Consider the following 22,843-nt stretch of genomic DNA (forward strand, 5'->3'; position numbering starts at 1 on the left):
TGAAATTCCAGCATCTGTAGAACCCCTTGTGTTCAGATTTACCTTATCTCTGACAAGACCATAAAGATGATATATTCAAAATTGCAAGTAAAAACAAACACATGTAAACAATTTAGATTTGTATTGTAACAGACAAATAGAATTATTTATAAAGAAGAATAACATTTACTAGTTAGCCTCCCAACCTCCTCTGATGTATCTATTACCTCAGTCACCACACTGTACTGTAAACACTTTTAAGGCTGTTTATGTTGTAAATACATGATAGGATTTATGTATTTATGCAAATTTTATTCCATATCCATGTTTAAGTTTCCAATATGACTTTTTCTATAATTCTTTATTCTTTATAATTTTTGAACTTAGTTTTTTTTTGTTGCATGTCGTGCCTTGGCCAACGCACCACAGTAAATTCAAAGTTCAAGTTCAAAGTAAATTTATTATCAAAGCACATATACTGTATGTCACATATACAACCCTGAGATTCATTTTCTTGCAGGCATACTCAATAAATCCAATAACCATAATAGAATCAGTGAAAGACTGCACCATCAGAGTGGGCAACCAGAGTACAAAAGGCAACAAACTGCACAAATATGAAAAGAAAGAAATAAAATAAATAAACAATAAATATCAATAACATGAGATGAAGAGTCCCTGAAAGTGAGTTGATAGATTGTGGGAACAGTTCAATGATGGGGCAAGTGAAGTTGAGTGAAGTTATCCCCTCTGGCTCAGAGCCTGATGGTTGAGGAGAAATAACTGTCCCTGAACCTGGCGGTGTGAATCCTGGAGCTCCTGTACCTTTTTCCTGATGGTAACAGCAAGAGAAAATCATGACCTGGGTGGTGGGGTCCCTGATGATAAATGCCTCTTCCCTGCAACATCGCTCTATGTAGATGTGCTCAATGGTTGAGAGGGCTTTACCTATGATGGACTGGGCCATATCCACTACTTCTTGCAGGATTTTCCTTTCAAGGCCATTGGTGTTTCCATACGAGGCCATGATGCAGCCAATCAATATACTTGCCACGACATATCTATAGAAGTTAGTCATGCCAAATGAAAAAATGTCATGCCAGATCTTCACAAACTCCTAAGGAATTGGAGGCACTGCTGAGCTTCTTTCATAATTGCACTTATGTGCGGGGCCCAGGACAGGTCCTCTGAAATAATAACACTGAGGAAATTAAAGTTGCTGACACTCCCCAACTCTGATCCCTCAATGAAGACTGGCTCAGGAACCTCCATTTTCCTCCTCCTGAAGTGAATAATCAGCTCCTTGCTCTTGCTGACATTGAGTAAGAGGATGTTATTTCCAATCTCCCTCCTATATGCTGATTCATCATTACCTTTGATCCTAATACATGTAAATATATATGGTGAATAAGGCTGAATCTTGAAACTCAGTTCTTGGTTTTGCTGTCATATGTGCTACTTTGAAGCTTTGCCACCATGTTGCAGAGAAAGCAGTGAAGCTGAAATTCAAGCTGCTTCCTTGCTTCCCGAGCCAAACATGCAGAATGTCAATTATTAATTTCAGGGCCATTGTTTTGTGAATATTGTCCTTCAGAGACATCATCTGAACCAAAAACCTTTTCCTCAGAGCCATTTGACACTCAAGATTAATGCCATCCCTCAAAAGCGGAGACCAGCAACTTTGGTATATTTCAATCCAGAATCCTTGTTTTCCCTTTCTTCAGTCCTGCCAGAGATCACAGCTTGCCCGTAACATCAGCCTGAGAGGGGTGGATACCAATGGCATGAATGCAAATCCAAACCGAGTACCTGCATTTCACTGCTTGGCCTGATAATCCTCGGCTCCATAACCCCTTAGAAAGCTGACAAATCTGTGCAGTGCATTTCCCAATCCCAAATGAGAAATTTTATTCACTGCTTGAAGTTCAGATATGATGAGCTTCAAATATATTGGTAGAGAAATCTGGGTTTGCATGTTTCATTTGGTTGTTGTTTGGAAAAGCTGTACTGTATATGAGTAGCTTAGCTTCAATTTTGTGGGCACGTGACCAAGTGGTTAAGGCATTGGACTAGCGACCTGAAGGTAGTGAGTTCGAGCCCCAGTCAAGGGAATGTGTTGTGCCCTTGAGCAAGGCACTTAATCATACATTGCTCTGCGACGACACTGGTGCCAAGCTGTATGGGTCCTAATGGTGTTGTGGAGAGGGGAGACTTGCAGCATGAGCAACTGCTGGTCTTCCATACAACCTGCGCCCTGGAGAGTGAAGGCTTTCCAGGCGCAGATCCATGGTCTCACAAAACGAACGGATGCCTTTTTTGAGCTTCAATTTCAGTACATCAAACTATTGCAAGATCAACTTGATACAATCTGTGCAGCCAGATGGTTTGCATAAGAAAGGAAAATCATTCTAAGAGGCATTCAAATGTGATATAACTCACTGTATTCAGCCTGGTCTTTTAAGAGTTTTCATAGCAGTTCTATGTTCCCCTTATCATGGATACAACTTACTAGGAGGATTTTGTGTGTGTTTTTGAGGAACAAAGATAAGGGAATGGTAAACACATCATATCATTGTATAGTAAACTGCATTTCTTTCAAAACTGTGTACATTTCTATGCATTATATTACTGCCATCAGTAAGAATTCCAACAACTTTAAAGCCATTACTTTCTATGAAATCTACACTCAGTGCCACTTTATTAGGTACAGGAGGTCGCTAATAAAGTGATCACTGAGTTTATGTTCATGGTCTTCTGTTGCTGTAGCCCATCCAGTTCAAGGTTTAACATGTTGTGCATTCAGAGATGCTCTTCTACACACCACTGTTATAACATGTGGTTATTTGAGTTAGGGTCGCCATCCTGTTAGCTTGAACCAGTCTGGCCATTCTTCTTTGACCTCTCCCATTAACAAAGCATTTTTGCCAATAGAACTGCTGCTCACTGGATGTATTTTATTTTTTTGCACCACTCTCTGTAAAGTCTAGAGATGGTTATGCATGAAAACCTCAGGAGACCTGCAGTTTCTGAGATACTCAAACCACTATGTCTGACACCTACAATCATTCCACCGTCAAAGTCACTTAGATCACATTTCTTCCCCATTCTGACGTTTGGTCTGAACATCACTAAAACTTTTGACCATGCCGGCATGCTTTAATGCATTAAATTGCAGCCAAGTGCTTGGCTGATTATATATTTGCAGATGTACAGATCTACCTGATAAAATTGTCACAGCCATAGACTCTGCCACGGGGTCTGTGCACCCTTGAAGGTGGGCTGCTGAACGGGGTCGGTGCTCATACACGTGAGTATACATGTTCCAGACAATTAGTGTTTCATTCTCATGTTATTTAACTCCCTTCCTCTTAATTCAGTCTTGTCAAGTCCCACACAGAAAAATCAATCCTTCCTGCTTACCTTTGTCCTTGTTCCAGGAAGGAAGACCACCATTTAGGTTGACACTGCAAAGGAGCAGTATTTTGGTATTAACTTACTGCTTCCTAGCCACAGTGTCAGCATTAGCTTTTAGTTTGAGAGTTTTAGTTAATGGCCCTGTTGGCTTAAAATTTATTGTTTTTCCTTTAATTCTGCACAGTTCTTATCACATCAGTGAACTGTTCATTGGCTTCATTGTGTCTTTGTCTGCAGTTGGACCATAGCCATACATTTCAGTCAAAAGTGGCCACTGGGTGTGTGATAGGCTATGGTAATTCTATCATTCTGAGTAATGTACTGACAATTTCTGGTCATCACTGTTGAAGTATTTATTATAAATGCTAAGAATTGATTTGTTTTATTTTGCAAGTTGTTCATTAAGATGTAACAGCTGCATTTGTTGGTCATTGATCATTGCAAGATTAGTTCAGGATGTTGCAAAAGGCTTTACCAGAACTGCAATAAAGTGAAAGCCATGAGAGTGGTATTGCAGAATCCTTCTTTATTTCTGAAGATAAGGTCATTATAAAATAAATCATAACATTTAAAAGATAAAATTTCCATTATAAATGTAGAACATCATTGTTAAATTTCTTGAAATAAGCCAGGACCAAAATCATTGCAGTTATTACTGATTATATAGTTACACTTTATAGTTCATTATTTGAAGACTGATAATTGACGATATGCAGTAATGCTCCCTAAATAAGACTGACATAAGCAACTGCAATTTGCAAGTTAATGAACACCATTAGAAACTAATAAAAGCAGTTTTTTTTTGTAGAGAATCACCTATCGTTGAATGGTGAGATTTTTCCCTATCTTCTAGAGAAAAGATTTTTTTTAAATGCTCAAGAATTGTCTCTGGGTCAAAGGCCATCTACCTTTAAGGAGACTTATTAAGAACAGCCCCCAAATCCTGTCTCTCTTTTTAGGGCAATGTCTGTGTTATGCAGCCATGATTTGAGGTTTTGTTCCACCCAGGATAGGAGCCATGTAGAAGCCAGATTAGTTGGAAGCAGCAGTTTCCATCTCCAAAAATATAGTCACCAGTGAAACAGTCAAGTTTAATAAAACCAGCTCTTTTTACTTGATTCTCAAGCTACCTTAACAGGATCTGAACCCACATTCTCTGGATCTCCATTATTCAATTAACTAGCCTAGCAAAAAAAACAATGTTTATGAAGAAGGAGAAGACACCAAACAAAAAGAGTATGCCTATAAGAATTTGCATCTCTGTCATGCCTTTAATGAATCTAAGCTGTTCAAAATGAACTTGCATTTATATAGTGCCTTTTATTTCCTCAGACTTCATTGCTAATGAATTAATTTTGTCACGTGGCAATCATCCTACAAGGTGAGTGACACAGAGAGGTGTATATGTGGCTGTACTGCTGATATTATCAGGTTGAGGGCCTTTCACGCGACCACCACGTATACTAATCACCACTGAGTAATGTCAGGGGCGGGTTCAATGGGGTCACTCATGAATCACCAAGCTGCACGTGTAGGTACAAATAAGCAGTGAATGGTGGATAAATAGTGGGTCAGACAATCTGGAGCACTATTTTCTTAAATTATTTATTTTTTGTGAGCAGAGTCTTTATGAATATAAATGGCAATAAATAATATCACCTTAATCACTTGCTCCCGAATTTATTGCTCTCTTGCAATCTCTCCCTGTGAAACCAGCAATGATTTCCTAAGCATCAAGGAGGGACTGCTCATTCACTGTATATGGCAGGAAAAACTGATGAACCCCTGCAGAAATTGCTGCCATTGAGCTCATCCCCAACGTGTCTTTTCACTGGCTATACCTACTTGGCTTTGGAAACTGCTCTAACCTTTTCACGGTCGGAATCCACAGACAACAGTATTTCAGTGAATTCCAAATTTCCAGTGTCCCTACTATTTGAAAGAGGGAGAGAGAAGAGAATATTCCAGTACCTCTCTAGATGCTGTGAGGAGTGTCTGGAAGAATAATCTTTCATTCTGAGATAATTATGGATGTCTGACACAGCTGAGAACTTTAGAGATAACATATCAGTTCTTCCTGATTATATAGCCATAGCATCTATGTAGCTGTAAACCTCTGAAATGATAAACGATTAGTGAATTTCCAGTAACATATTCATTTCTGCACTTTCCAGCCCACAATTAACAAAAAGAAAACTGTGGCTTGGTAAAGCAAAGTCAGAAATTCCACATCATTTTTCTTTAAATTGGTAAGGCCAAATTTGGAGTATTGGGTACAGTTCTGGTCACCGAAATATAGGAAAGATCTCAACAAAATAGACAGAGTACAGAGAAGTTTTACTAGAATGTTACCTGGGTTTCATCACCTAAGTTACAGAGAAAGGTTGAACAAGTTGGGTCTTTATTGTTTGGAGCATAAAAGGTTGAGGGGGGACTTGATAGAGGTATTTAAAATTATGAGGGGGATAGATAGAGTTGACGTGGATAGTCTTTTCCATTGAGAGTGGGGGAGATTCGAACAAGAGGACATGAGTTGAGAGTTAAAGGGCAAAAGTTTAGGGGTAACATGAGGTTTAGGGGGAACTTCTTTACTCAGAGAGTGGCAGCTGTGTAGAACGAGCTTCCAGCAGAAGTGGTTGAGGCAGGTTCGATGTTGTCGTTTAAAGTTGAATTGGACAGCTATATGGACAGGAAAGGAATGGAGGGTTATGGGCTGAGTGCAGGTCGGTGGGACTAGGTGAGGGTAAGAGATCGGCATGGACTAGAAGGGCCGAGATAGCCTGTTTCTGTGCTGTAATTGTTATATGGTTATATGGTTATAAATATCTGAATATTTGTTTTTTCTTGAAATATTGCATTTAAAAACTTATTTTCAATGCTTCTTTGACGTAAGCAAACTTGAAGTGTTTTTGTTTATTAGCATGGGTTTTAAATGTACTACTCTGCTGTGGAAGTGGCTTGAGATCCCTTATCTTTTACCAGTAAGCACACGGAAACCTGGGGTCTTCTAGTTTGAAAAAAAAATTAAAAAAAGAAAAAATTCAGTCGGGGTTCCCAATTAACATACCTCAATTCCCAATGGAATTTGCAAATACAAACAACCAATTAAGAGCAAGAACACAGTTATCTTAAAGCACATGGTATTGGGGGTAAGGTATTGATATGGATAGAGAATTGGTTGGCAGACAGGAAGCAAAGAGTGGGAATAAATGGGACCTTTTCAGAATGGCAGGCAGTGACTAGTGGGGTACCGCAAGGCTCAGTGCTGGGACCCCAGTTGTTTACAATATATTAATGACTTGGATGGGGGAATTAAATGCAGCATCTCCAAGTTTGCGGATGACATGAAGCTGGGCGGCAGTGTTAGCCGTGAGGAGGATGCTAAGAGGATGCAGGGTGACTTGGATAGGTTAGGAGAGTGAGCAAATTCATGGCAGATGCAATTTAATGTGGATAAATGTGAAGTTATCCACTTTGGTGGCAGAAACAGGAAAACAGATTATTATCTGAATGGGGGCCGATTAGGAAAAGGGGAGGTGCAACGAGACCTGGGTGTCATTATACACCAGTCATTGAAAGTGGGCATGCAGGTACAGCAGGCGGTGAAAAAGGCGAATGGTATGCTGGCATTTATAGCGAGAGGATTCGAGTACAGGAGCAGGGAGGTACTACTGCAGTTGTACAAGGCCTTGGTGAGACCACACCTGGAGTATTGTGTGCAGTTTTGGTCCCTTAATCTGAGGAAAGACATCCTTGCCATAGAGGGAGTACAAAGGAGGTTCACCAGATTGATTCCTGGGATGGCAAGACTTTCATATGAAGAAAGACTGGATGAACTGGGCTTGTACTCGTTGGAATTTAGAAGATTGAGGGGGGATCTGATTGAAACGTATAAAATCCTAAAGGGATTGGACAGGCTAGATGCAGGAAGATTGTTCCCGATGTTGGGTAAGTCCAGAACGAGGGGTCACAGTTTGAGGATAGAGGGGAAGCCTTTTAGGACCGAGATTAGGAAAAACTTCTTCACACAGAGAGTGGTGAATCTGTGGAATTCTCTCCCACAGGAAACAGTTGAGGCCAGTTCATTGGCTATATTTAAGAGGGAGTTAGATATGGCCCTTGTGGCTACGGGGATCACGGGGTATGGAGGGAAGGCTGGTACAGGGTTCTGAGTTGGATGATCAACCATGATCATAATAAATGGCGGTGCAGGCTCGAGGGGCCGAATGGCCTACTCCTGCACCTATTTTCTATGTTTCTATGTTTCTATCTATTATCACCCAGTCCAACTGCAAAAACCATCCAGACACTCAAAATGTAGTGTTTGGTCAGACATAAGTATACGCCCATAGAATAACAATTATGAGCCCCTGACAATGGGTCAAGGAGAAAATCTAGACATATACATTTTGCAATGATTCATTGATATTGGAATCAGTTTTATCAACTTATTGGTGCAACACTGAATAATGACTCTGAACACCATGCAGCCATTTGGTGGCATATGTCAAACTGGAACCAGTCCTAAGGATTCCTGATGTAAACTATTGGCTGCTTTCATGGTCTTTTTTATATTTTTTGTAGGTTGCAATGATTTCTGCAATGACGCTTTGGTCATCCAGTGTGCTGAGGTCCCCCAGATTAGTGGTTTCGTCACTGATGATTTTCTTCAGCACCCGCCTCATGATTTTCCCAGATCGAGTTTTGGGAAGTCGCTTCACAATCTGAAAATTGGAAACGTTTATTATACTCAAACCGTATGTGATATCAGCAAGGATCTGGCAGACAATGGTTCATCTCCTGACTTAGCACATTGATTACCAGGTCCATCAGACACAATTAACAGTTGTTTGTTGTTTGTGTAGCTGCTGATATGCTGCCATTTAAAAACTAAAGCACAATATAATTCTACTGACTTCTTGCTTCAGTACAATATGAAATCAGTCAGCTTTAACAAGCCAATAATGTCTCCCTGCCTTTTGTTCTCTTTCCTTTTCAAATGGGCAGTGGAGACACTACGTATCTCTCACTTAGTTGCAATTTCAAATATATTCTAGGTATGTTCTGCAAGACCAAAGTTAGATAAATGTTAGTTTCACATATAACATAGTTAACTTCTGATGCAGGTGTTAAAGCTGGTCCCTAACACTCAGATAAACCAAGGTTGCATTGTGTGAACAATGCTCTTTAGAAAATTACAGTTGGAGTTGCTTTCAGCAACCCTGCAGCCTGTGCATTTCAGAAAATAACAAATGTTTGTTTTAAATAAAATACTTTATTTTTAATAAAAGTATAATTATGCACAGGGTGAACAGGAAAGACCTATTTCCTTTAGCGATAGCCTATTGCCTAGTTAAGGTTAATAGGCCACACTGATTTGTGAAAATTGAAGGATATCAGAAGAACTGCAAAAATACTTCTGCCCAAGGAGTGATGGGGATCTAGAAATCACTAATGAAAGGGTAATGGTAGCTAAAACCATCTGAGTTTAAAAAGTATCTAAATTTTTTTTTAAATGATGTGTCCACCAAGTTTCACTTTATAGGTAGATAGTGATATTAGAATGACAGCTCTTTCAGCAGTGACTGACAGCAGGATAGTGGCATTAGCCTTCCCTTCCCTTCCTCACTCAACGTGGACCAAGAACTGAGAAGTCAGATTAGTCTAAATACCCATTCCGGAAATGACAAGAGCCAAGAATAACTGCTTACAGAGCCTGAGCCAAGAGTTGGAAGTGGAATTAGTTTGAAAAGCCAGGCGATGATCTATCTTGACTCTTTCTTGAGATTGCAATCATCATAAAACCCAGCCATGTGCCCCCATGTGAATAAAGAAACAGAGCACTGGGTATAGCAGGATCCATGGAAAGGGAAACAGCCAGATATCATCCCAAAGACTACAGAACCATATGTGCCTCTGGGCAAGCGGCACCTTGCCAGTTACAATACTGGTAATTAACTGACTGTGTGGAAACCCACTTGGTGTATAAGTCATAGAAACAGGCCCTTCGGCCCAACATGATAATGCTGACCATCAAGTATGCAAGTTTAAAGAATGTATCAAAATTTGGTCTGTAACTTTTTTATACAGTAGAGATTAGAGAGTTCAACTGGATACTTCTTAAATGTTGTGAGAACATCTAACTCCATCACCTTCACAAGCAATGCAGTCCAGATTCCAATCATCCTCAGAGTGAAAATAATTATTTAGTTGAACGGTAGGATTGCAGGGTCCGCACCAGTTCTAAGTCAACTGCTAAGCATTGACTGAAGCCACCCACCCATATGGAGGCTGATAGGTACCACAGCTGGGGTGATCCACAGGAAGGGCGTGGTGAGTGTCCAGAATCACCATTGCATCGCCCCTCCCAAAGGGAGGGGAAGTGGATCCTCATCCAGCTGTGGCTCATGCTCAGCCTGACCATCGCAGACTTTAGAGCTGATCTTTATCTCAAAGTTACAGATCTAGCTTATCGACTTCCCTTGCCTGCACTGTTCTAACATACCAGAGACAGTTCACCTTGGAGTTCTACAGGTCCCCACTAAATCTCTAAACCTATGCCCTCGAGTTCAGAACACCTATGCATTGTGGAAAAATGTCCTACTATCTACCTATTTTTGTCCCTGATAATTTTGCATACCTCTATCATGTCTCCTCCTGGCCCAGCCTATCCATTCCCTACACGTAACTGAAAGGCTCCTCTGCATCCACTCAGGTAGCACTTCAGCTGTGGCTTAAGTAATGATTATAAAGTTGTACCATAACCTCACTGCTCTTTCATTCTGTGCCCTGACCAGTAAAACCAAGTATTCAATATGCCTTCTTCACCAGCTTTCCTACTGTACCTATGCTGCCATCTTTCAGGATCTATAAAATTGTACAAGATTCCGCTGTTCCTCAGTACGGCATTCTACCCTTCACTGTGTATTTTCATCCTTTATTCGTTCTTGAAAAGTGTATCAGCTCACACTTATCAGGACTAATTTCCAACTACCATTGCTCTGCCCATCTTACAAACTGATCAATGCCACCCTGCAGCCTTAGACCATCCTCCTCACTGTCAACAACACTCCCAGTAGTTTTTGAGACAGCATATCCTGTTCTCTAAACGAATAAATCTGATCCAGCTGATTAATATTCAATCAGTCTACTCTCAATCACCAGTAAAGTGATGGAAGGTGTTGTAAACAATGCTATCAAGCAGCGTTAGGTCTTGGATAAACAACTGACCAAAGCCCTGTTTGGGTGTCACAAGCCTCTCAAGCCTTTGTCACGCCTTGCTCCAAACATGGAACGGGAAATGGAGTTTCAGAGATGATCCGAGGATCATTTGTAACAAGGTAGCGTTTAATTGAGTGTACCCTCCTGGAACCCTGGTAAAATTGAAGTCAATGGGCATGAAAGGGAAAATGTTCTAATGCTTGAGGTTGTACATTGCACAAGGGAAGACAGTTATACTGCTGGAGGGCAATCTTCCAAGCTCTGGAACATCTCTGGATGAGTTCCTTTGGGGGCATTGTCCAAGGCTTAACAATTTTCAGTTACTTCACTCAATTACCTCAGCATATGAAATAGTCCGTGCCTTCATGCAGGAAGATTGAGCTAACATTCAGCCACAGGCTGATAAGTGGAAAATAATAATAATGCTACCGAAGTGATAACCAATGTCCATCAACAAACCATCTATCTTCATTATTTAATAGTATCAACATTCTGTGCATTACCATTAAGCAGAAACCTAACTGAATCAATGAAAGAACTGTAGCTAAAGAAGCAGACTAGAGGCTTGGTGTCTGCAGTGCAAAACTCCTGACATCCCAAAGCCTTTCCACCACTTAGAAAAATACAATCAGAGACATGATGGAATACGCTCCTAAATGAGTGTAACAATAACCACATTTACCCATCTCTTTCCTCCTTCATGACACCCTCACATTTGCATCACTGTCCTCATCCTTCTGGGATCTTTCATGCAAACGATTACCCTAAGCTCAAGGAAAAATACATCATCTTTTCATAGTCTGGGCTCAACCCTAAATTCAACAATTTCAGACTGTCACCATCTTCAGCGGACTTTATTTCCAATTTCCAGTATCACGGTATTTTGTAATACTACTACAGCACCAGTGGCCCATTTTCAATTCCTGCTTTCTGTTTCTTCCACCCAGGTCTCCCCTAAATTTAACTCTTTACATTTCCTATTTCCATCCTCTTTTTCCCATGCATTTTAATAGTTCTATCATTTAATCTCTTCTGCATTCTGCTACCATAAAGTCCTAAACTTGTTCTCATTTCCCATTTACCATGACCTCTTAAAACTTAATTATTTCTAACTTTTCCCATTTCTGATGTATGGTTAATAGCCTCACATTTCTCTCTCTCTCTCTCTGCAGACCCTATTTCCTGATTTTTTAGTTTTCAATTTAGATTTCCAGCATACAGAAGTATTTTGATTTAATCTGTTCTGAACATTACTGTTGCAGCAGCAGACATGGTTTCCTACTAGCCTTCTCCAAATCTGCCACCCTTTCCATCTCTCATGGTGCACTAGTGGAGAAAATAACATTTGGGTCAGTGAGCCTATTCTTGTATCAGCTGAGTCTGAAAATGCAGGGTTTGAAACTTGCTTCAGACAGTCCTAGAAGACAGGGCTGTTAATCTAATTCCAGGCTGAGGGTGAACATTCAGAATGATAATAATTTCTGGAGGTTAATCCTCTCCCTTCAACAGGTGGGTTATTGGAGACCCTAAACCCTGATCACTGCAGACAACTAACCACCAACCATTCCCCCCTCCATACAATTTAAGAAATAACATGTTTACACTCACTGAAATCTGTCATAACTTTATTTCACATCATTCTTTCTAAAGGAGGAAGAACACGGTGGGGGTGGCATGGTACCGTAGCAGTTAACGTAATACTACTACAGCGCCAGTGGCCCATTTTCAATTCCTGCTGCTCTATGCAAGGACTCTCTGTAACCACGAGGGTTTCCTCCAGGTGCTCCGGTTTCCTCCCACGTTCCAAAGACACATAGGTTAGTAGGCTAATTGGTCATACGGGTGTAATTGAGCAGTGTGGACTTGTGGGCCAGCAGGGCCTGTTACCATGCTGTATGTCTTGGGGTTGGTGTTGGCGCATGGCCAAGTGGTTAAGGCGTTCGTCTAGTGATCTGAAGGTCGCTAGTTCGAGCCTTGACTGAGGCAGCGTGTTGTGTCCTTGAGCAAGGCACTTAACCACACATTGCTCTGTTAAGACACCAGTGCCAAGCTGTATGGGTCCTAATGCCCTTCCCTTGGACAACATTGGTGGCGTGGAGAGGGGAGACTTGCAGTATGGGCAACTGCTAGTCTTCCGTACAACCTTGCTCAGGCCTGTACCCTGGAAACCTTCCAAGGCACAAATCCATGGTCTGAGAGAAAGGAATCTGATAGGAGAGGAGAGTGGACCACGGTAGAAAGAGAAGGAGGGTTACCAGGTAGAGGTGATAGCCAGGTGAGAAGAGGTAAAAGGTCAGATTGGGAGATAGAAAAGAGGGTAGGAGGAGGGATTTTTTTTTACCGGAAGGAGAAATCGATATCAGGTTGGAGGCTACCCAGATGGAATATAAGGTGTTGCTCCTCCAGCCTCAGGTGGCCTCTTGGCACAAGAGGAGACAATGGACCAACATGTCAGAAAGGGAATGGGAATCAGAATTAAAATGTTTGGCAAGCAGGCAGTTGCACTTTTGGTGGATGGAGCGGAGGTGCTCAACGAAACAGTCCCCCAATTTACGACGGGTCTCACCAATGTAGAGGAGGCCGCATCGGGAGCACCAGACACAATAAGCGACCCCAGCAGACTCACAAGTGAACTGTTGCCTCACCTGGAAGGACTGTTTGGGGCCCTGAACACAAGTGAGACAGGAGGTGTATGGGCAGGTGTGGCACTAATTTGCTTGCAGGGGTAAGTGTCGGGAGGGTGATTAATGGGGAGGGATGAATGGACAAGGGAATCACGGAGAGTCTATCTCACCATACTAGATGTGAGGCTGAAAATATTTCCATGACTTCACATAAATATTTTCCAAAGGAGCAGTGCAAAGTAACAACGACAAATATAGCATCATATCAATGCTTAAACCGAGTGCAATCTCTGAAATCTACTCATTGAGCCAGTCTGTAGGGAGAAGATGATCACTCACCATAATATGATCAGGAACAGCATATTTGGCTATCCTAGATGCCACCATTGATTTGAGATCCTTAATGATGACTGATTCAGAAATGTTCTCTAAATCTTTCAAAACAATAAAGGCAAATGAAGCTGAAACGAAGCATAAGAGAAACTCATTTAGTACACAAGTGTGCATTCTGACATAGAAATGTGTTCAATAACAACAATTCAGAACTAACATTAACAACCCAGAACTCACTTTCATTGAATCACTGAAGAAATCATTAATATTTCTAATCACATTGCCTGAACGATCAAGTGTAGTATGACTTTTAATGGGGGGAATGCTGCTGTGCTTTAACATAACCACTTTTTAATTCTTTCTTGGGATGCTTGAGTCATCATTAAGACCTGCATGTTTATTGTCCCTTCCTGAATGCCATTGCCAAAGTGGTAATGAGCCTTCTTCCTGAATTGTAGAGTTTTGTGCTTTGTCCTGGATGTGATACAGGTGCACTGTATATCATACCAGAGTGCTTCAAAGGGCATTTAAGAGTGAGCCAAAGTGGCACAGGACTAGTCAGAAACAGACCAGATCATATAGGATGAAAAGTTTTGAAGTGCCAAGTAAATTTATTATTAAAGCTGTGGAGGAAAATATTGTGAGTATTGATAGACAAAGGGTTAATATTGGCTTTTTGAGTATGGAAACTAGTTTGCAACTTAATTTGTTATAGATATGGCTTTTTTTTAGCAGGGACAATCCTTAGAATAAATACTTGCAGTTGCTTATCTTGTAAGAAGTGGCTTCAAAGATATGAGAAAAACTGTCTGTTAATACAAAGTTGTACACAGGACTAAATCTTTAATTTTTGCCTGTTACTATGGATATAGCTTATCACAAGTGAACCTAGCTTATCTTTTGTAACTCACAAGGCTAATCAGACAGCCTTTGCTCTTGCAGTTGATTTGTGCTTGTGTAAAAGGAGCTGTGCTCTCTGTATTATTTGGAGTTTGAAACCCACTGTTAGTGGTTCCACTCCCTGCAATAACATGAATAACGCTGTCTTTACTTCAAATTCAGTGACTCATTTACATGCGATCAACTTTAATTGAATTTTCTTAACAAATTAATTTCTCTAACAAGACTACAGTAGCTAAACTGTATGCCATCATGTACAACTCTGAGATTAATTTTCCGACAGGGATACCCATTAATTCCAATAACCATAACAGAAAGGCCGCACCAACAGGGTGGACAACCAGTGTGTAAGAAACAACAAGCTGCACAAATACAGAAAGAATGGAGAAAAATAAGCAATAAATATCGAAAACATGAGATGAACAGTCCCTGAAACTGAGTCCAAAGGTTGTGGGAACAGTTCAGTGATGGGTCGAGCAAAGCTGAGTGATGTTATCCCCTCTGGTTCAACAGTCTGATGGTTAAGCAGTAATAACTGTCCTTGAACCTGGTGCTGTGAATCCCGAGGGTCCTGCTCCTTCTCCTTGATGGCATCAGCAAATAGGAATACTTGGGGAAGATAGGGATGCAGGGATAAGGGATCTTGGGTCCATCAATCAACTAATTTCAAATAGTACCTACTTAAACCAGGCTTTTAGTTTTCAAGGTAGCATCCAAGAAAATTATACCTACACTCTGTGGCCACTTTATTAGGTGCTTGTTAATGCAAATATCTAACCAGCAACAACTCAATGCAGACATAATCAAGAGATTCATTTGTTGTTCAGACCAAACATCAGAATGGAGAAGAAATGTGACCTAAGTGACTTTGACCATGGAATGATTATTGGTGCCAGACAGGGTGATTTGAGTATCTAAGAAATTGTGGATCTCCTGGGATTTTCACACACAACAGTCTCTCGAGTTTATAGAGAATGGTGTGAAAAACAAAAAGTATCCAATGAGCAGTAGTTTTGTAGGTGAAAATGCCTTGTAATGAGGGAGGTCAGAGGAGAATGGCCAGAATGGTTCAAGCTGACAGGAAGGCAACAGTAACCACGCATTACGACAGCAGTGTGTAGAACAGCATCTCTGAACACACAACACATTGAACCTGATAGTGGATGGGCTACAGCAGCAGAAGACCACAAGCATACATTCAGTGGTCACTTTTTTAGGTACAGGAGGTATCTAAATAAATGCCCACAGTGTGTATGTGGAAAAACAATTTAATTCATTACAAAAATCATCAATCCTAATGTTATTTGAGGCAACGTAAGTAGAAAATAGACCAAATGACCAGAAGTAGGTTGGTTTGGCCACAAATGGAGGTGCCACTATTCAGAATAGATGAGAGAGTACAGGAGGTAACTAATAATTCCAGAGACCTTAGTTATTTGAAATAGACAAGAGAAGCTGGAGTTTTCCATCCTGCTGAGAAGAGATCCAGTAAGGTATTTAAAATCAAGAAGAGCCTAGATAGAAAATTGAACTGTTTCCATTGGAGGAAAGGTTCAGGAATCAGGAGAGACTGTATAAAATAAAAATGAGAAGTATTTTATACAGCAAGTAGTTAGAGTTTGTCAGCGGATACAGTGGGCATAGATTCAGTCAGGACATTTGAAAGAAAGATGATGAGATACTTGAATAGAAGGGAGTTTCAGGACTACAGGAAGAGGGTAGGTGAGTGGGATTAGCTGGATTGGTTTTGCGTAGAACTGGCATAGACTTGATGAGACTGATGGCCTCCTTCGGGGTTCTCACCTCCATGTAATGATACATTAGGATAGATAGTGTTTCAATGTGAATAGAGTCCACAGAAAACAGCATCATCTGGCTACCATTGACATATTTTAGAATATTGATTAGATACTTACATTTGCTGCAGCTACAGAAAAGAACAAGGGAGGCCAAGTGCTATGCTCCAGGTTAAGAAAATGACTTGTGCATGTGGTTACTCTTCCCAAAGTACCCATGGTGATGATTGCAATGCAAGTTGCTCCTTAATCCACTGGAAACAGTTTGCATAGCAATAGTATCTATATTATTTGTAACAGAAAGGGGCATTGATGCTAAATATGAAATATTGCCTTTTATAAATACAAATGAAGCATCAGCTTGGTCAGACACAACAGGCCAGTTTATGAAAGTGTATGGTGCTCCACACACCCCAGCTGTTGACCTCCTGTCACTAGGAAGTGGTGATATGTAATGCTTGGTCAACCCAGGTGATTGACGGAAAAATCTATGATGATGATCTGTGGTCATATCTTTTTTATCCTGGAGTAGAGCTTCAATAAGGACACACCAACTTTGTCAAGGTTCTCCATGTCAAGACATGTGAGAGAAAAGGTATATTTAATCATTTTTTTAAAAATAACCTTGCAGCCTTTTTAACCCTCTTGCAAAATGATTACTGGTTGCCTCACACTTGGACTATTTTGTGCTGATTTAGTCACTGCCCGAGGAAAGATGTGACTCTGCTAGAGAGAATGCAGAGAAGCTTCACCGGAAGTTGAGTAGATTGCAGGATTTTAGTTATGGGGAGAGGTTGGATTGTTCATGTCTGTCCCCAAGAACAAAGGAGGGTGACAGCTGATCTGATAGAGATAAATAAGATTTTAAGAGGAATAGATGATCAGAATCTTATTCACATGGTAGGAGTGTCAAAAACAAGACGGGATAGGTTTAAGGAGACTGAAATTAGTTTTAAAATAGATCTGAGGAGGAAGGTTCTTGACACAGAGAATGGATGATATTTGGAATATGCTGCCACAGGAATTGATGGAATCAGATACAATCTCTTTGTTTAAGAGACAGACGCTTGAATAGACAGGACAGAAGGATACTGATCAGTATACTGATCAGATACTGATCAGTGTAGACGGGCATAAAGATCAGCACGTACTGAAGAAATTCATATTATAATGAACAACCTTAAAATCTTTACAAATTATACCTTTTTTTAAATTACAAAAAGCCACCAGCACTTGAATCGAACAATATTTGTAGGTTTAGAAAGTAAATGTGATTACCATTTCTCTCACCTACCTTCCCCTTTTATTTCATGAGGAAAGCCAATTACCGCAGTCTCTGGCACTTGGGGGTGTTCATCCTAAACACCATTTAAACAGAGAGTATTGTATCAATTAAAGAGTATCACCTTATCATCTTACTATTCAGTGTAAACATTCATTCCAAAGGTAACAGTACCAGCTTCATTCTGGTGAATCTAGTGTTCATTGCTCAAAACATCACCATACAACTCTCTTCTCCTTCCTCTAAGTCATTCATATGTATGTTGAAAAGTTAAGACTCTGGTTCAAATCGGTGAAGGCCATTACTTGCCATATATTTCCAAGCACAGAATATATCCCACCTTAGTAATTGGATCTCTATTTTGTGTGTAAGTCACACAAAAATAATTTTGTAAACTTTTGCACCCGTTTCCCGTTGCGGCCTTGCCCGTTGAGAAGTTGGACAGAGCAATAACAGGAATGATTCACTTTCATGCAAGTGTCATTTCCCTGTTGTCATTCACATATCTGCATTCATTGCTTCTTTTCTATCAGAACTTGGATCAAACGATAATGAGATATGACCTTAATTACATAAAGTAAGGAGCAAGCCATGTAGTAAGTCAAGAAATACAAATGCATTAAAGGGTCACAGGTAGGGCATTTTTATAAGCATTAATTTTCACACATTTTAATTTACTAACCTTCCTCACAGACACCACTGACTCAGAGCCCAGTGCTTCAGTGCAAGATGCTATGATCTGATGCCCATCATCTAGACGGCCTCTTTGAGAAGACCTGAGTGCCAGTTTCTGCCCTTGCCCCCTACCAATTCCACCCTCCCCGCCCACTTCCACTTTGCCTTTATTTCCATCTCACCTGCTGTGCTTGCCCTGGATGTATAATTTACTGAATTGACCCTCTTCCCAATAGTCAGCATGCAAATGACAGCTTCAAGCACAAGTAATGTATGTAAATACAGAAATCACATTCTGAATGGAAGAGAACCATGATCATGATTTCTTGAAATGCAGATATCTCAAGTTGGTGATATCTTTGTGTAACACCTGATTTGGTATTTAGGCTAATTAGTACATCAGGGAATGATGAGATCTAATGTCTGGACTTCCATGTCATGTTGTAAGGTTGTCTTCAGTTCTGTTGTAAAGAACGAGTTAAATCTGATTCCTCCTTGGTACATGCTAAAATGTATAATACGAAATGGTGTCAGCTTTGAATGTGATAATGGCCTGTTTTCCCAATGGTGCGCACATGGTTAAGATTAGATACCAGCGAAGAAAGCTTTCCTCCTGATGCACCTGCTGACTTCTATTTCTAAGGTTATGTGTGTGTAGGCCGAATGTCACAAGACATACAAATGAATAAAAAGGGGCAATCTCTTCATGCAAGTGGGAAATCTTCTCTTAGCCTGGGTCGTGAATACTGCTAGGAGCTAGAGATATAGACAAGGACATCGAGAGAGAAAGAGAGACTGGAAAAGCTGTCAGTCACCTGTGCTTTCTTCTGGCAGAATATTGTTTATTATTTATTTATTTATTCACTTCAGCCCAATGAGCCACACCACCCAGCGACTCCCCCCCCCCCCCCATTTAACACCTAGCCCAATCACAGGACAATTTACAATGACCAATCAACCTACAAACTGGTAGGTCTTTGTACTGAGGGAGGAAACCCACATGCACACAGGAAGAACGTACAAACTTTCTTACAGAGGACTCTGGAATTGAACTCCGAACTCCGACACCTGAACTGTAACAGCGTTGAGCTAACCACTACACTACTGTGGCACCCTATATTGTGTGGTGTGGATAAGTATTACCTTGTCGCTTTTACTATATAACTTTATAACTTTAAAAAAAGTACCTTTAATACAAGTACAGTGTCTCCCTTGCCTGAAGGATCAGAAAAGAACTCAGAATGACATTTTAGAATAGTTTTTGTTATATCTATGCAACTTTACTTGTTCAGGCAGTATCCCTACCAGAGCATTCTCTACTTCAGCTGTGCCCAGTCTATGTCCGCTGATGTTGATAACATCATCCATCCGGCCAGTGATTTGGTAATAGCCTTCCTCTGACCTGTATGCACCATCACCAGTGAAGTAATAGCCTGAAAAGGAACGGGCACTGTAAGTATAACTAAATTCCCCGTGTGTGCTTCCCCAGACATGCACAGTATTGGCAGCAGAGCTGGAAATACTCAACACTATTTAGCTTGGAACTAAATGTCTTTCTGGAATGTGTGGGTTAGTAGGGATGGGAAAGACTATAAGTCTCTGATACAATATAGGGACACTATGTTGTTATTGTTGTTCCTTTCTGCGCTTTGTGGTGCATCAGACAGCATCCTGCCATTTCTTTAGTAGGTTTGTCTCTTTTTTACAAGGCTGAGTTGTTAGCTCAACACTCAATCCAGCACGGATGGAAAGTGTGCAAGGATTAGAACCTGACACCACTCGTCTTGAAGTCCAGTGCAGATACCACTATACCACTGGCTGGCCAGGGGGACACTATCGATCAATGTATAATCTCATCATCAATATTATAAACAGTGTCGTATGATGTGGGCAATCGTGGTCCATGACCATGATTGTTCTTGGCAAATTTTTCTACAGAAGTGGTTTGCCATTTCCTTCTTCTGGGCAGTGTCTTTAGAAGGCAGGTGACCCCAGCCATTATCAACACTCTTCAGAGATTGTCTGCCTGGCATCAGTGGTTACATAATCAGGACTTATGATATGCACCGGCTGCTCATACAACCATCCACCGCCTGCTCCTGTGGCTACATGTGACCCTGATCGGGGGGCTAGGCAGGTGCTACACCTTGCCCAAGGGTGACCTGCAGGCCAGTGGAGGGAAGGAGCACCTTATACCTCCATTGGTAGAGACGTATCTCCACCCTGTCACCCAAAAACTTAACATAAATTACAAAACTATATAAACAATGCCAAGAAAAGGGAAAATGAGATAGTGTTCATGGGTTTCATAAACTGTTCAGAAATCTGATGGTGGAGATTAAAAGTAATGAAGATTAAATGGACACTGAATATTCTCCCATAATATCTTCAGTTCTCCTATTACCAGAATAGTAATAACAGACATTTCATTTATTATAGTACAATATAAATGCAAATTTCTGTTGCATAAGATAATAACATGATATGCAATTTTTTGGAATGGTTGTTACATGAATATAATAGCAGGGTCAGCTGATATTTAAAAGCAATGTAATTTTATTACATAGTTCATTACATTGGCTAAGCTAGTGCAGTACTGCACAACGTTTCACGGGGAGTAAAGTGGAGTGCTTTGAATAAAGTGGAATACCTCAGAGGGAAATGGGTATGTTACTGGCATTTTACATTTTTAATTGATTTAATTAAGTAAATAAAATTATTAAAAACAATGATTTAACTGTCTTCATTGATATACTAGAGTTTTAAGTTTAATTTTTAATGCCATATTGTATGTTGCACTTTGGAAGGACTTACACAGTGAACAGCGTAACTGTGAACTGAGGAGTGCGGTAGAACAGAGGGATCCAGAAAGACTGTTTCATACTTCCTTGAAAGTGGCATCACAGGTAGATAGGAATAAAAAGAGTGCTTTTAGCACATTGGCCTTCATAAATCAAAGTATTTGAGTATAGGAATTGGGATGTTAGGCTTAAGTACAAGGAGTTGATGAGGGCTAATTTGGAGTATTGTGTATAACTCTGGTCACTTACCTATAGGAAATAGATCAATAAGATTAAAGGAGTGCAGAGAAATGTTACAAGGATATTAGCAGGACTTGAGGACCTGTGTAATAGGAAAAGTTTCAATAGGTTAGGACTTTGTTCCCTGGAGTGTAGGATGATGAGGGGATATTTGAGGGGAATAGATAATGTAAATGTAAATGTAAGCAAGCATTTTTCCACTGATGTTGGTTGATGGGTTGAGCATGAAAGGTGAAATGCTTAAGGGGAACATGAGAAGGAACTTCTGCACTCAGCGAGTAGTGAGAGGTTGGAATGAGCCGCCAGTGGAAGTGGTGGATGCGGGTTTGATTGCAACATATAAGAGAAGTTTGGATAACTACATGGATGGGAAGGGTATGGACGGCTCTGATCGATGGAACCAGGCAGAATAATAATATGGCACAGATTAGATGGGCCAAAGGGCCTGTTTGTGTGCTGTAGTGTTCTACAACTCTATGTCGGCACCTCAGAATAAATGGCTGGTAACAATGAGAAAGTCAAAACTGTGAAGGCAGCTGCAGGTTCAGATCTTCATCATTTTAAAGTTGTGTTTAATAATACCGTATTCATGAGTTCCAGGTGACATATTGGTTTGGCGTGTGTATCTTGCATAGTTTGAAAAAAATCACATTAATCATTTGACCTTGGGCTTATTTAGAATCCCTGCCAACTAAGGTTCTTCATTCTTGCTGACACATGAATCCTTCAGATCATTATGATGAGAATTATAGTTGATGACAGAGGCAATCCTGGCACCACTATAAGGGTACCTTTCATTATCTTCTCTTCTGATTTTTCAATCTCAAATCCTGAAGTATTTTTAGTTATATGATAATCTACATGACCTTGCTACTCACTCTCTTTGTAACCTCTTCATATCCCAGAATGCTCCAAGAACCCAACACCCTCCAAAACTCAAACAACCTGCACGTTGTCAAAGTCATTCAGTCCTGTTTAGATAACTACATCTCAATTTTCAAAGCCCTAAACTCTGGAATTTAGTTTCTAAACTTCTCCATGTTTCTGTCTCTCCTCTTTCACATTATTCCCTGAACAGCATTTTTGACTAAGCCTTTGGTCATCTGCCCTAATACTAGGCCAATGCCAATTTTTGGCTGATTGCTTTTCTGTTAAGCAGGTTGAAGCACTTGACCACATTAAACTAAAATATCTATTAAATATTTTCCTTGTAATCTGTAAAGGAGGTCTCATCCTCCAGCTGACTCTTTTGCAGCTATCTTACAGTAGTTAACAATACACCCTCCAGTGGAAACAATATTCACCCTTGCCCTCATTTGTCTTAAAACATTTTTCTGTTCACTCCATGTAACTGAATTTAATCCCTGATCAGATTCTGTTAATCTCTGCACCCTCACTGGTGCCAGTCAGCTACCTTAATAACTAACAGATGTGGGGGGGGGGGGGGGGTTGTTGAGGAAGAAATTCATCTTTGACAAAAAAGGATTTCTAGGGTATCAGCTCCTAATTTTACCCAGCTTTGCACATTTATTTCATGACATGAAAATGTGCAGTTATAAACACAGCCAGTACCACACC

At 40.4% G+C, this 22,843-nt stretch overlaps 1 protein-coding gene across 2 annotated transcripts in view; it reads right to left on the reverse strand.

Annotated features, from left to right (window-relative positions):
* Nucleotides 1-3,891: 3,891 nt before the first annotated feature.
* The window catches only part of acss1 (acyl-CoA synthetase short chain family member 1), a 73,919-nt gene continuing 54,967 nt past the window's right edge, over nucleotides 3,892-22,843 (reverse strand). Inside the window, exons 11-14 of one of the 2 annotated variants that reach the window (XM_072265662.1) lie at nucleotides 19,530-19,657; nucleotides 17,562-17,625; nucleotides 13,578-13,699; nucleotides 3,892-8,117 (exon numbers count right to left, since the gene is read on the reverse strand). In XM_072265662.1, the coding sequence (XP_072121763.1) occupies nucleotides 7,938-8,117; nucleotides 13,578-13,699; nucleotides 17,562-17,625; nucleotides 19,530-19,657 (494 nt within the window). In that variant the 3' untranslated portion in view covers nucleotides 3,892-7,937. The remainder of the gene's footprint in view (nucleotides 8,118-13,577; nucleotides 13,700-17,561; nucleotides 17,626-19,529; nucleotides 19,658-22,843) is intronic. The other variant, XM_072265663.1, reaches the window with a different exon arrangement.

Source organism: Mobula birostris, chromosome 8 (genome assembly GCF_030028105.1).
Source record: "Mobula birostris isolate sMobBir1 chromosome 8, sMobBir1.hap1, whole genome shotgun sequence".
In the NCBI taxonomy this organism is placed as follows: domain Eukaryota; kingdom Metazoa; phylum Chordata; class Chondrichthyes; order Myliobatiformes; family Myliobatidae; genus Mobula; species Mobula birostris.